The 14,784-nt window shown below is 29.0% G+C and overlaps 1 protein-coding gene and 1 long non-coding RNA gene across 2 annotated transcripts in view; one reads left to right on the top strand and one right to left on the bottom strand.

Moving 5' to 3' along the window:
- Window positions 1-14,784, bottom strand: part of LOC130671197 (uncharacterized) — a 190,654-nt gene that overhangs the window by 63,065 nt on the left and 112,805 nt on the right. The window lies entirely within an intron of this gene.
- Window positions 7,649-8,732, top strand: LOC130671062 (molt-inhibiting hormone-like). The gene is made up of 2 exons (XM_057474785.1): window positions 7,649-8,142; window positions 8,452-8,732. The coding sequence occupies exons 1-2, from the start codon at window positions 7,910-7,912 to the stop codon at window positions 8,573-8,575; spliced, it is 357 nt and encodes a 118-aa protein (XP_057330768.1). The 5' UTR covers window positions 7,649-7,909; the 3' UTR covers window positions 8,576-8,732.

Raw genomic sequence — 14,784 nt, 5'->3', positions numbered from 1 at the left:
ATAGTTTCGCCGGAAAAGTAAGAAGATCTCGAAATTTACTCTAACTTGACTTCGAGCTCCAATAACTTTTGACCAAATGGATTTAACAAAAAATGATAAGAGACTTTTTTTGTAGAGCGTTAAATTCCCCACAAAAATGTGTGCTGGACTCATTCGTACAATGAGCCATTGCCGAGGTAAAAAATTCCAAACTAAAAAATTTTTTTTCTTTCATGTCATCTAAACGGGAAATTGAATTTTTCGATGCGCTAAGCCCCTAATTGACTTGGAATTTTTTTTCAAGCCGGAATATTTTTTTCGTTCTATAGATTGTCAATTTTTTCAGGTAGGACAGGAAAAAAAAATACCGCTGAAATATGAAAAACCCTAATAGATATATACATATGATGATATTATGATATTTGTTATTTATTTTTCTTTAGTTATTCTTGTTGACCCGAATGTTGCGGTCAGTTACCGCTGGCCATCGTCACACAGGGGAATTAAAAACTATCTTCTTTTCAATCGTAAAATCACTCGAGCCAAAAAACTTTTATACGGAAAAACTTGAAACTTTTATTTGTTTTTTTTTCTTAAACAGAAAAAATACTTATAAATTTTCTTTTTACTCTTTCTTATGAAACAAGATACGTGATTTATACCTTCCGTTGCTCGGCAACTTAAATTTATCTTTTGGTGAAAAAAAATTTGAATTTAAATATCGAATGTTGGGAGTGCATAAGTCGGTTATAAATTTTCTTCCTTTATTGTTTGGATTTAAGAAAAGAGGGCTAAAGATGGGAATGGTCAGCTTGACTATGCGGCATAGGATTGGGTTCGATCCCTAGCTTGGGAGTTTTATTTTTTTTTTCAATTTCTAGTAGTGTTTAAATTAAAATAAAAATTTATTTTATTATGACATGATCAGAGAACAATATTTCTTAATTTAAGAATAATTTATTGAATTAAAAAAATTTATTTAATTGAAGCAAGAATTATATTTTTTTAAAACTAAAGTTTTCTTGAGTAATGTAAAATTTTGTTTCATGGTAAATTTCGAAATTTTGATTCAAGTATAGTAAATGTTTGTACCAAAAAGTCACTAACTTGATTCAAAGTACACGGAGAAAAAAAAACAGGTAATTTTCTTACACGCTGAAAAAAAAGTGGTAATACTTGCCATCTTAACGAAGTAACTATACTCCCATCTTTACATTTTAGTGATTCTCATTTTTCTATGTTAACTTTTCCTATCAGAGATGATAAGCATTCCTATCTGAGATGATAATCATTACTAGGGCCAAGATTTTTGCGTTAATTTAAAAATGATTAATAATTAGTGGTGTGAAATTTTTGATATTGCGGGGAAAATATTAGTCGTATTAAAAAAGTTTTTAAACAAAAGTTGTAGGCAATTTAATTTTCTAAAAAATACGTTTCTTATAATTTTTTCTTAAGACTAATGAGAAAGCCGCAATTTCAAAATTAAGATTTTCATAATTAATCAAATTTTGAATCGTTCATTATGAATCTTAATTTTTGAATTGCGATAAAAATATTGATCGTATAAAAAAATCATAAGAGACATTTTTTCAATAAAAATAAATTTCCTACAACTTTTGTTCGAAAACTTTTTTACTAAGACCGATATTTTCCCCGGAATATCAAAAATTTGAACTATTCATTTAAAAAATAAGGCAAAAATCTTGCCCCTAATCATTACTATCTCAGAAGGCAGAATTAAATATTTTTCAGATATAAGAAATATTACTATCTAGATGGTAACTATTACTATCAGCAATAGTAAATATTACCGTACGAGTAACGAATAGTCTACATAAATGCATGATAATGATTATCACATACAGATGGTGATCATTCCCTATTGCAAGATGGTAATTGGCATTTATTTTTAGCGCGGATGTTGCATAGTAATGATTTCTATGTTCGTACAGGAATTTTTACTATGCTAATATAAGAAAATTTATTATACTAACATAGAAATAATTATTATGTCACAAAGGAATTATTCCTATGTTGCATAGTAAATTTTCTTACGTTACATAGTAAATTTTATGATTTTTTTTACATAAGAATTTTCCTATGTTAACATAGGAATTATTATCATTTTAATATTTTAGATTTTAATAATTTTATTTTCTTAATTTTATGAATGAATCAATTAATCTGAATTTCTTAGCAAAAATAAAAACTTCTTGAATCATGAAGTTGTTCTTCAATCAGGTGAATACAATTTACCCAAAATCATTATCTTAGTTTTTATTACACGAAGAAGAAAAACAGATATTTCTCCTATGTTGGCACAGTAACCATTACTATGCCGACATGGGTATTCTTCCTATGTAAACACAGGGAAATTTCCTATGGAAATATAGGAAAAATACTACAATGCATAGGAAAAGTTCCTATGTTAACATAGTAAAAGTTACTGTGTCAATAAAGGAAACATTCCTACGTCAGCATGCCAAACATAAGAATTATTACTATAATGCATAGGAACTTTTCCTATGCATTATAGTATTTTTTCTATGTTTCCATAGGGAATTTCCCTGTGTCAATAAAGGAAACATTCCTACGTCAGCATGCCAAACATAGGAATTATTACTATGTTAACATAGGAACTTTTCCTATGCATTATAGTATTTTTCCTATGTTTCCATAGGGAATTTCCCTGTGTCAATAAAGGAAACATTCCTACGTCAGCATGCCAAGCATAGGAATTATTACTATGTTAACATAGGAACTTTTCCTATGCATTATAGTATTTTTCCTATGTTTCCATAGGGAATTTCCCTGTGCCAATAAAGGAAACATTCCTACGTCAGCATGCCAAGCATAGGAATTATTACTATGTTAACATAGGAACTTTTCCTATGCATTATAGTATTTTTCCTATGTTTCCATAGGGAATTTCCCTGTGTCAATAAAGGAAACATTTCTACGTCAGCATAGGAATTTTTCCTATGCCAAACGTAGGAATTATTACTATGTTAACATAGGAACTTTTCCTATGCATTGTAGTATTTTTCCTATATTTCCATAGGGAATTTCCCTGTGTTGATAGAGGAAGAATTCCTATGTCAGCATAGTAATGGTTACTATGCCAACATAGGAGAAATAACTGTTTTTTTTCCGTGTAATAAAAACTAAGATAATGATTTTGGGTAAATTGTATTCACCTGATTAAAGAACAACTTCTTGATTCAAGAATTTTTTATTTTTTCTAAGAAATTCAGATTAATTGATTCAAGAATCATTTATCAAATTAAGAAAATAAAATTATTAAAACCTAAAATTCTATTTTCAATAATAAAATCTCCACGATTTAAGTAATTGTTTTTTCATCAAGAATTTTAAACTCTTGTTATGACAAATAACAATTTTTAGTTCCATTTAATTGAAGTGGCATATTATCAAAGGCTTAACACTTATCATGTTACAATATCAGAAAATATTTTTCTCATAAAATAAAGAGTTCTTATATACGATTTTTCTCAATTGTTATCTATTCTCAATGATAAGACATAAGTATATTACTTGGAAATATATAAATTGCAGACTTTAGTTAAGTGAATATTGAATCGATCGTCGGAATTGAACGTAAAAGATTTAACTATCGATATTGTTAACAAAAATGGTTTATAATAAAAGAAATTCAAGATTATTTCCGGTACTTTTATTATTAGCTAGTGTTCTAATACTGGGTGATTGTCAAATTGCTCATTCACAAATCGATCTGGGCGAATTAGACCAGCGGTATTATTCGAATTTTCGAGATATCGGATGTCGCGGTCACTATCGAGACATCGATTTTTTGTGGCTTGATTCAATTTGCTTGTACTGTAGTCACAACGGAAGACATTATGCAACAACTACGCCTTGTCGGTTAGTATTGAAAAAATATTCATATTTGTATTCTTTTAATTTTTGATATCAATGATCTGTAATTTTTTTATTAAAAAAATCAATGCACCTTCTTGTAGATCGGTAAATTTCCAGTAATTTGAGTCCCCAAATCACTATATATAAAAAAAAATTCATATGATTTTTCAATGCATTGTTATAAAATCTTTAAAAATTCTAAAAGTTTTTTTTTATTTCAGCGAGAAATGTTTCAGAACACGTAATTTTAAAAGATGTATTCATATTGCCCATCAATCAGATGATCATCTTCATAGATACCGTGAAATGATACATTCAATAAGTGGAAAACCAGCAGAATTTTAATTTTAAGCTACAAAAAATACAAAAATTAATATTAAATGGACAAAAATTTATGAAAATAAATAACTATATATTTACTAGAAGGTTTTTTTTTTTTTTTTTTTCAATCTTTGAGTGACCACTTATATCCGTCGATACCATATCCGAAGAGCATATATGTCTGCATGTATGTGGTTGTGCAATAAAAAATATGTAGTATAGTACTAGAGTACTCTATTGTCCAGAAACACTTTAGTCTTTTCGTTATTTTGCTGACTCAATTCTACCGTTTAACTTCAATATTAACTTCTACATATAATATATGTCATATAGGGGAGACAGGGGCAAAAGGGGGTACTTAAGGAAATACCAAGTTTTCGAGGACTCAAATACGCTAAATCTTTTTTCTTTAATGATATTCAAAGTAAATAGAAGAAATTTTCAGTTACCGTTGAAAAAAAAAATTTTCATTTCTGCGGGCAGAGTGGGGTACCCCCTAAAAAAGGTAAAAAAAAAAATTTCGGGATTTTAAACGAATTTGATTAAGTTGAATTTTTTTTAAAGTAATTTACATGAAGAAAAATTATATTTTACATGTTTATTGGATACAAAAGAAGAAAAAAAATTTTTAATAGTTTTTATCATAAAACAAACGTCATTAATATTTTTCAACTGACAATTGATTTTTGAAAAAGTTTACCAAAAAAAATTCAAAGTAACGCTTAATTACACTGTAAAAAATCCGGAGTGAATTGGGAGTGAAATAAAATCCGAATTCACTCCGGATTCACTCCGCCACTCGGAATTCCGGAGTTTAAAAAAAATCACTCCGCATGCAGAGTGAATTGGGAGTTTTTTTTTAGCGGAGTGATTGCGGAGTGACGCGGATTTTATTTCACTCCCAATTCACTCCGGTCCGGAGTTTTAATACTTAAATAAATTTATACTAATTTATATTAAACTGCTAAACAATGTATGTGTGTGTGTGTGTGTGTGTGTGCGTGTGTGTGCAAATATGTGCGTGTCTGCAAATGTGTGCGTGTGTGCAAATGTGGGCGTGTGTGTACAAATATGTGTGTGTGTTCGAATGTGTGCGTGTGTTCCTAAATATGTATGTGCGTATGTGTGTGCATATCAGCTGATCAATAATGTAATACGCGAATTTTTACTTCGATTTTATTGAGTGGAGTTATATTTTATTAATAATATTTTCAAAACTCCGCTCCGGAGTGAATTTCACTCCGGAGGGATTAAATTAATAAAAAATTATCTACTCCGCGAAAACTCCCCTGCGGAGTGAATTTCACTCCGAGGGGAGTGAATAATTAAAAATTCATTCACTCCGCATTCACTCCGGATTTAATCCGCATTCACTCTATAAAATTTTTTTTTATCAAATTTTGGGGGTACCTCGTTTTGCCTACCCTACCCCCTTTTGCCCCCCCTTCCCCTATATACACTAAAAAAACGGGAGTATATTCGGAGCAATTATAAATTTTATTTAAATTCGCATTCACTTCGATAGGAGTTTTAATATTAAAATAAACTCCCCTTTGGCGTAAATTTCACTCCAAGGAGATTAAATAAATGAACAGTCGTACGCTCCGCATTTACTCCAGATTCAATCCACATTCACTGCCCAAATTTTTTAGTATATATATGTACATATGTACATTAGGGTGGCCCAAAAAAACTGACTATTTTTTTTTTTTTTCGAGTCTCTAATGAAAATTTGTTAGTTTAAGATGTTTTAAGAAGCCTCTCCAAAAATCAGCTCAATAAAAAATTTTCAAGAGGTCGCTCACGAATTTTGAAAATATCAAAAATGATCGAAATTCGGTTTTTTTGTTTCTGAATTTTTTCTTCCCCGTGGCAGCAATATTTTATATCTGTATAATTGTGACTGTGTTGAAAATTTCAGCCCAATATTTAAATATTTAAACGGCGCTCAAGAATTTTGAATATTAACTGATAATATGTAACTAATACTTTGAGTTAGTTTTTGTATTTTTTTATAACTCAATTACTGTCATTTCACTGAAATATAACTTTTGCATAACCGAAAATATACAGGACAGTCTTAAACAATAAAGTTGGGTAAGTTTTGAATCAGCAAAAAAACCGGAAAATTGAATTAAAAAATAAGAAAGTATATAAATAACTTATTATTTCTATTTCTCGGGTTGTACTTTTATTCATTATGATACAAATTGATGGTAAAAAAATTGAGAAGGTTTATTATTGACATTCAAGGGTCGCTCGAAAACGTCCAAGAGACAGTACTCGGAAACATTAAAAATTCTTGAGCGACGTTTAAATATTTTAATTTTGAGCTGAAATTTTCAGGGTAGTCATGATTTCATAAATATAAACTATAGCTGCCACGAGAAAGAAGAAATTTAGAACAAAAAAATCCGAATTTCGATCATTTTTGATATTTTCAAAATTCGTGAGCGACCTCTTGAAAATTTTTTATCGAGCTGATTTTTGGAGAGGCGTCTTAAAACATCTTAAACCAACAAATTTTCATTAGAGACTCGAAAAAAAAAAAATAGTCGGTTTTTTTGGGCCACCCTAATGTACATAGGAAAGAGGGGGGGAATGAGGAATTCAAGGAAATCCTAAATTTCGAGGACTCAAATGCGTCAAATCTTTTTGTTTTTTTATGATATTTAAAGGAAGAAAAACAACTTTGTAGTAGTTTCTATCATAAAATAAAAGTCATTACCATTTTTTGACTGACACTTTTGATTTTAAAAAAAGGTTAACTACTTACTTTAAGCTATTGATTTTTTATTTGTTAATCACATTTATTATTAACTTGAAAGTGAAAGATTTAAGTTAGTATTGATTCCAAAGAAGATATTTTTAAAAAAGCAATTATATATTACTTAAAGTAATAGATTAAAAAATAATTAAATTTAAAAAATTGTAAATATTCTCAAGTTGATTATTGAAATACATCTGAAGTAATTTGAAACTTGGAGTTCTGTTATTGTACATTAATAAGAAAAAAAATTAAATTGATTCCATACTATTCTTTTACAGAAGCAAAATATAAAATTTTTCGAAAATGGTAAAAAAAAATTCTAAATAATGCTCAATTACATTTACAAAAATGATTTTGAATTGTTTAAAAAAAGATTTAAAAAAAAATTTGTTTATAAAATTTTAGGGGTAACCAGTTTTGTCCCCCGCCCCCTGCTTTGCGTCCTACTAGTTTCCCGTCCTCTCCCCTATGTATATATATATATTATATATACTTATCACTGATGCAATAAAAAAAATTTCCTTACAAATAAAAAAAAAATAAATATTTTCTTCGGTTTTTCTACATATATATATATATATATATATATGTGTATATAAGTATACTTATCATTTTTAAGTTAAGCAAGCGAAAAAAGATTAAAAAAATTAAAAGTTATTAAATATATATATATTCATCAGAAGGTCAATGACCAATTAATTACGAACCCAAACATTTTTGGTTACCATGGACATTAAGTAAGTCGTGAGATAAAAAAATTTTATCACAGATAATTTAATAATAAAAAATTAACAACCTGTGGTATTGAGTCACAACAGTCGTTACTTACAGTAGATAATTCTATTCATATTTATTGTTATATGATATATTGTTTGGAAAATACAATCACTATAGTTTCAAGTGTACGTCGATTACCAGAAAATTTTTGTTTTAATAATGAAGGCTTATTCGATTGCTTACGGAGCATTGTTATTTACTCTCGGAAGTGCATGGGGATTTTTCGAAGCCGAGGCGGTAATGACGTTGAAGTACCACCAGCGTTATTATGCAAATTGGGAGGAATTAGAGTGTAATGGAGAATTTTCAGAAAGTAACTTTTTAAGACTCGAATTGATTTGTTCAGAGTGCGGGTCTTATTATAATAAATATCAAATCACTGACGATTGTCGGTAAGTATAAAGAATAATTATTTTAAAAAGTGATAATTTTATTTATTCATAATTTGTGACTCTAGATTTTTTTTTCATAAAAATGGTTAAATTTTCAGTGAAGGTCGGTAAATTTCTGCTCGTTTGATTACCCACATCATTATGTTCAAAAAATAAAAATTTCATATATTTCTTATTCAAATAAATATGAAGATTTTTTTGGTTTTTTAATATACGGTTGTGGGTACACATTCGAGAGGGAATTTTGAACCATATACAAAAAAATATATCAGAACAAAGTTTTTAAAAATTAAAAATTATCTCTTCTAGCCAAAATTGCTTTTCGTCATCGACCTTCAAGCCGTGTCTCGATTTACACAATCCGACCGACGCTATGCTCTCAGGATACAGAAATATCGTCCAATCAATTTCCGGACGAGATCCTGAATTTTAATTATCCAACAAATTCATCGATTGCTAATTAATAAAAATCAAGCACTTGAAAATATAATAATAAAAAAAATGTATCTTTTTTCTTTATACTTAAGCAAAGTGGAGTAAAAGTTTTAGCTAATGTAAATTAAAATGAATAATCTATTAGTTGATCGATATTCTCGTCGCTCTTTTATTCGAACGTCTTTTACACAAGATTCCCATATACTTTAAGTTTTTTTTTTTTTTATTTCTCTAGTGCTCACTATTTTAAAAGTAAAAGATAAGTCAAGTTAAGGTCGGGTCAGAGATAAAATTTAACAGGATTGAACGATGAAAAAAAATTACCTAAGTTTGAAAGGAAAAATAAATTTATAAACTTCAACAAAAAAAAATTGTTTAATTAATTATTATTGAATTTTATAATTACATATAATAATAATGATGCTTGTATAGAGAACCCAGAGAAAAATGAGACACTTCTTTTGGTAAAAATATTTTATCCCCAAGTTAGTTTTTTTTTCTCATCGATAAAATAGTTCAGAAATCAAACACTTGAAAAAACAAAAAATTTGAAATTGGTTTTTGTATGTATGTGTATACATATACAAATAAATATCAGGGTGCGTCATTTCAGAGCAACATTTCTTTTTTTTTAAGTGCTTGTGAAAAAAATCATAGTTCACCAGAACAAAAAATTTTCGCGCAAGAAAAAAAGTCTTACCTCGATTACAGTTCTTGCTCATTGAAAAATTCGATTTCCCATTTAAATAACACACATGGAAAAAAATTTTTTGTGACCACAAGATAAGATAACTTACGGTAACAAAATTCTGCCTTAATGTACTGATAACGAAGCATTCGTTGGGATTACAATGTTTTTGTAATGCTAGCAAATTCTTCGTTGGGTCAAGCAATGGTTTGTAACTGTAATAAAACTGTTGTGTTCCAAAACAAAAACTGATTTGTTAAAGTAACAGAATTAATTCGTAGCATTAACGAAAACTTTTGTAATTAAAAGCTAAAAGATTACTTACGGTAGCAAATGCCGGCTTTAAAATACGACAATATTATTATAATAAACATCGATGTCATGATCATGTGTTCTTATTGGCAAGGAGTCTAGTATGTGGTGGGGACAACTGAATCGATCGCAGCGCTCCATGTGGGCACAATATCGTTGAATCATGCTCTTGTGGAAAATAAACATGTGAATATTAAGTTTAAAAATAGTCTATAATAGTTATTGTGTCATTAATGTTTGCCTCTGATCATCGTTTAAAGTTAAAAAAATATTTTATAATTTACTGATTCAAATACGGTTTGGATAATGATTTTTATGATTGCCTAAAAATAATTTATTAAAAAAACCGTATAAGTTAATACTTTCTTAGTTACGATTCATACCCTAGCAGACCTGATTTACCGTAAATATACCGTAGAATACCGTAAAATTCGAGTAGATTTACCGTAAATTACGGTAAACCCACCGTAAATTACGGTAAAACCACCGTAAATTACGGTAAATCCACCGTAATTTACGGTAAATCGGTACTTTACGGTGGATTACCGTAAATTACGGCAGGTATACCGTAAATTTACCGTCGAATACGATAAATCTACCGTAAAAAATTCGGGTGGATTACCGAATTACTGTAATTTACGGTGGATTACCGTATTTCTATATTTTACGGTAAATCCACCTTAAATTACGGTAAAACCACCGTAAATTACGCTAAAACCACCGTAAATTACGGTAAATCCACCGTAATTTACGGTAAATCGGTATTTTACGGTGGATTACCGTAATTTACGGTGGGTTTACCGTAATTTGGGTCCGTTAGGGATAAGCAAATTATCATGAATTAAAATAAAATTATTTACTAGAATTTTGTTAAAAAACGCAATTTACTATTCTACTATTTTTTAAACTTTTATTATTGTAGTTGTCATGTATTATTTGTTTTGATTTTATCGGTTAACCTTATTCTATTCTAAAATAATAGTATTTATTATTTATTAAAATTTTTTATCCTCAGTTTCTTTATCGAAATATATTCAATTTAATTTTCTCCATCAAAAATACAATTGCACTTTTTTATTTATATCGTTATAAATTTTTGTATTTTGATTTTATAACAAATTTTTATTTTTCACACTGATTTTATGTATCTTTTATAATTCTCGAGCATGATTTTTTGTAACCATCAGATGTCGTTTTCGTCGCGCTCCCTGCCAGTAACAAATCGACTTCTTAATTACGACACAAATTCATTTTTTACTACTCTCTAAAAATGAATCAGTAAAATTCACTTTGAATTAGTGAATATTAACTGGGAACCAGCTATAAGTGTAACTGGTTGCATTAGTAGTATACTTATAGCTGTAGAAATAGTGACTATCCACTGATTAGCAGTGAATTTCACTAATTCATTTTTAGAGGGTATAACGAATTGATTTGTTACCGTAAGCTAATCATGTTTGTCATTATAACAAATTCTTTCGTTATCCCGTCTTTTGTTGTCAGGACGAAATTCGTTTTTTCCGTTCAGGAAAATTTTTTGTCACTCTCTAAACCTAAAATAGTGAATTATCACTAATTCACAGTGTATATTCACTATTTGCCACAGCTAAAAATCGACCACTTGAAATTAGTGTATATACACTCATTTATCCAGTGATTTTAAAAAGTAATGTTTTAAATCTACTGTGAAAAGTAAAATTTTCACTATTTATACATAAAATTCACTTTTTTTCCAGTGAATTATAGTTGATCACTGGGAAAAACAGTGAAAATTTAACTATTTCAAGTTTAGAAAGCAAGCTTTGAGTTTTTCTAACTCGTTAACAGATTGATAAATCGATCAGACTAATACTAATTTTTGTAGGAAATTCAACGCTTCACAAAAAAGGTCCTTATCATTTTTTGATAAGTCTCGTTCATAAGTTTTTTCAAGTTAAAATTTAAACTACTCAGAATTTGAATATATATTTAGTCTTTTTTGGTGAAACTATTAGACTTGTAACAAAATGTCACAGGACCTTTTTTGTAGACCATTCCATTTCCTACAAATTATCTTTGAAAAATCGTTCGAAATTCCGATACGCTTTTTAGTTATTTGCATTTAAACATCAATTTTTTTGAAAAAACCGTGTTCTGATTTTAATTGATTGCAAAAATAAAAATTTTAGATTTTTTTACTTAAATTTTGTTATCTGATCATCAAATGATTGAAAAAAATTCACGTTCTTATTCAAGAAATAATTACAGATTGATGTTATTTACTTTCGCTAAAAAATATTTGTTGAATAACGGGAACATTTCTATCGATTTGACAATATCTATATATATATATATATATATATTCTCCTCCAACGTCGCACGCACTTTTGTTAAAAGATAATTATTTACAAATTGAATTTAAACTATACTACAAACGATCCCCTAATTCTCGTTCTCTTTCACTCATCATACATTCATGGGCTTTCACTATATAGACTATTATACTAGTATAGTAATATAGTAGTATAGTAGCATGTTACCAGCAGACGGCAGACTATTGTATGTACACAAACATCCGGCGAAAGTACTCCCATTCCCATAAACGTAACTTTAAAATTCAATCGCATTGTAAACTAGTCTGCTTGCTTTTGGATTATTAATTAAATCTATGTATTTGTTCGAGTCATATATGTTTATATCAAAGTACTTTAATTAAATTAACTTAAACACGCGGTATTGTTGTCTGTCAGCAATATTATTTGAGTGTATCATCATCATAACCATCAGCGGACAATACAAGCATTGGAAAAAAAAAAAGTAAATATACTTTTCAATAAACAACGAACATCAAATGTCTATTTTACTGCCTTGAATTTTAAGTCCACGATTCGAATCCCGGCCATGGTATTTTTATATTTATTTTTTTTATCGATTAATTTCATGTTGTTCTAATAAGATTTCACAAAATATATTCAAGTTCATTTTTATATAGATTTGTATTAGAGTATTATTGATTTATGTATACATACTAGGGTGCTCCGTTTGAAACGAAGATTTTTTTTTTTTCGTTCCCCATCGAAAATCTTGTTCTACATGTAAAAATAAAAATTCAGTGAAATTTCGAGCTCTTAATAAAAATTTTAAGAACTGGAACAACGTCGTTGAAGTTTTCCCATGCTAAAAGCATGTAAATTTTGATTTTTTTCATTTTATCGAATAAAACTCAGCCCCATATTCACGTATCTTATCGGTTCAAAGTTTTCTTGGAAGAGAATTGAATGCTCTTTGAAAAAGCCTGTATGTGCTTAGCAGTACCTCCAACTACAGCCCTCGTGGAAGCCTTGAAAGTCTAATTTCCTACGAAATTAGTGGTTTTTTGTTGTTAACTTGTAAACGGTTGACTTTTGGGAAAAAAAGTACATGACATTTTTTGTAGGAAATTTAGTCTTCTACAAAAAAGTTCTTCAAAGTCAAATCTCTGAAATCAATATTTGAAAAGATATGTGAACTTTAACTAAGTAAAATTCGAAATTTTAGCTAAATGTCAAGATTAACGGTTTTATAATTCAAAACCATTACATAAACCATGTTTTTTTTAACATAATCCATCTGTTAGGTCCCGAGGACATCGAAAATTCGAACGAGATTCTTCAATCCTGTGTTTTAATCATTCAATATTTCAAAAGAATTACAAATGAGGTTAGTACTTAAGAACAATTTCGATGAATAATTACGGGCATTTTATATTTTATATAAATATATATTAATTGATACTTACCGTAAGTTAATAACTGAATATATTGTATAGTATTGAACATTGACATTTAGCTAAAATTTCGAATTTTACTTAGTTAAAGTTCATATATCTTTTTAAATATTGATTTTAGAGATTTGACTTATGAGAACTTTTTTGTAGAAGACTGAATTTCCTACAAAAAATATCATGTACTTTTTTTCCCAAAAGTCAACCGTTTACAAGTTAACAACAAAAAACCACTAATTTCGTAGGAAATTAGACTTTCAAGGCTTCCATGAGGGCTGTAGTTGAAGGTACTGCTAAGCACATACAGGCTTTTTCAGAGAGCATACAATTCTCTTCCAAGAAAACTTTGAACCGATAAGATACGTGAATATGGGGCTGAGTTTTATTCAATAAAAAGAAAAGAATCAAAATTTACATGCTTTTAGCATGGGAAAACTTCAACGACGTTGTTCCAGTTCTTAAATTTGTTATTAAGAGCTCAAAATTTTACTGAATTTTTATTTTTACATGTAGAACAAGATTTTCGATGGGGAACGAAAAAAAAAAAATCTTCGTTTCAAACGGAGCACCCTAATACATACATATATATTTATACATGTCAGGAGACTGAAATTGAAATTTCGATGTATAATATTTGATGGTAGTTAATTTCGATTTATTTGAATGTGAGATTAAATATTAGTTGGCGCCATCTGTTGACACGTTATTAATGTGTTCATTAGTGTATATGTAAATATATGTTAGTAATTGAAATTTCAAATAATTGAATTTTTTTTTTTAATAATGCCATTATTGTTATTAATATTATGACTGAAATAGTTGAGTTGCTGGAATTGGGAATTCTTCGAGCTCAATTATAAATTAAAAAGTAACGAGTCGGCTGACGGGGGATGTGCGAAACCGGAAATTGAGTTGGACAGACGATTTGCGAGGCGTGAAGCCGCACCCGGCGTCATCCCCACACATCCGTACGTCTGACCGGAAGGACAATTGACTGTTCGTAAATTGATTTCCTCCGTTTCAATCTCATTTATCGCCACTGAAATATTATTTCAAATATTTTTACATATGACAGCCAGTACGCAAATATATTTCCTATAGAAATATTTATTTTAAACTCAAAGTACTCATCGCACAGGAAATTTTATTTTCTCTCATCCCACTTATCATTTATCTCAAAAAATCAAAAATTCAAATTTTCTAAATTTCACAAAATTGATTTTCCAATTATTAAAAAAAAAAAATCACCTCATCGTAATTATTTTAAAATGCCCTCTGCAACGAGTACCTACGGCCCAATATTCAAATTTCATAAATTTTCAAAAAAAATTTTCAAAACACACTAACCCAAATATAGCCATGTGGGTACTCATACAACCGGAAATCAACTTCTCAGTCCCCCTGTATTATTTATTTCGAAATCCCTTCACTCCCTACTCTCTCCCTTTCTCCGTTTTCCCTGCTC

The sequence above is a fragment of the Microplitis mediator genome, chromosome 1, assembly GCF_029852145.1.
Source record: "Microplitis mediator isolate UGA2020A chromosome 1, iyMicMedi2.1, whole genome shotgun sequence".
Classification (NCBI taxonomy): Eukaryota; Metazoa; Arthropoda; class Insecta; order Hymenoptera; family Braconidae; genus Microplitis; species Microplitis mediator.
This window is presented reverse-complemented; position numbering and strand designations above follow the sequence as displayed.

Coding starts and splice junctions, on each gene's coding strand:
- LOC130671062 (XM_057474785.1), top strand. CDS start 7,910: ATGAAGGCTTATTCGATTGCTTACGGAGCATTGTTATTTACTCTCGGA. Junction 8,143..8,451: donor CAAATCACTGACGATTGTCG/GTAAGTATAAAG, acceptor TATCTCTTCTAG/CCAAAATTGCTTTTCGTCAT.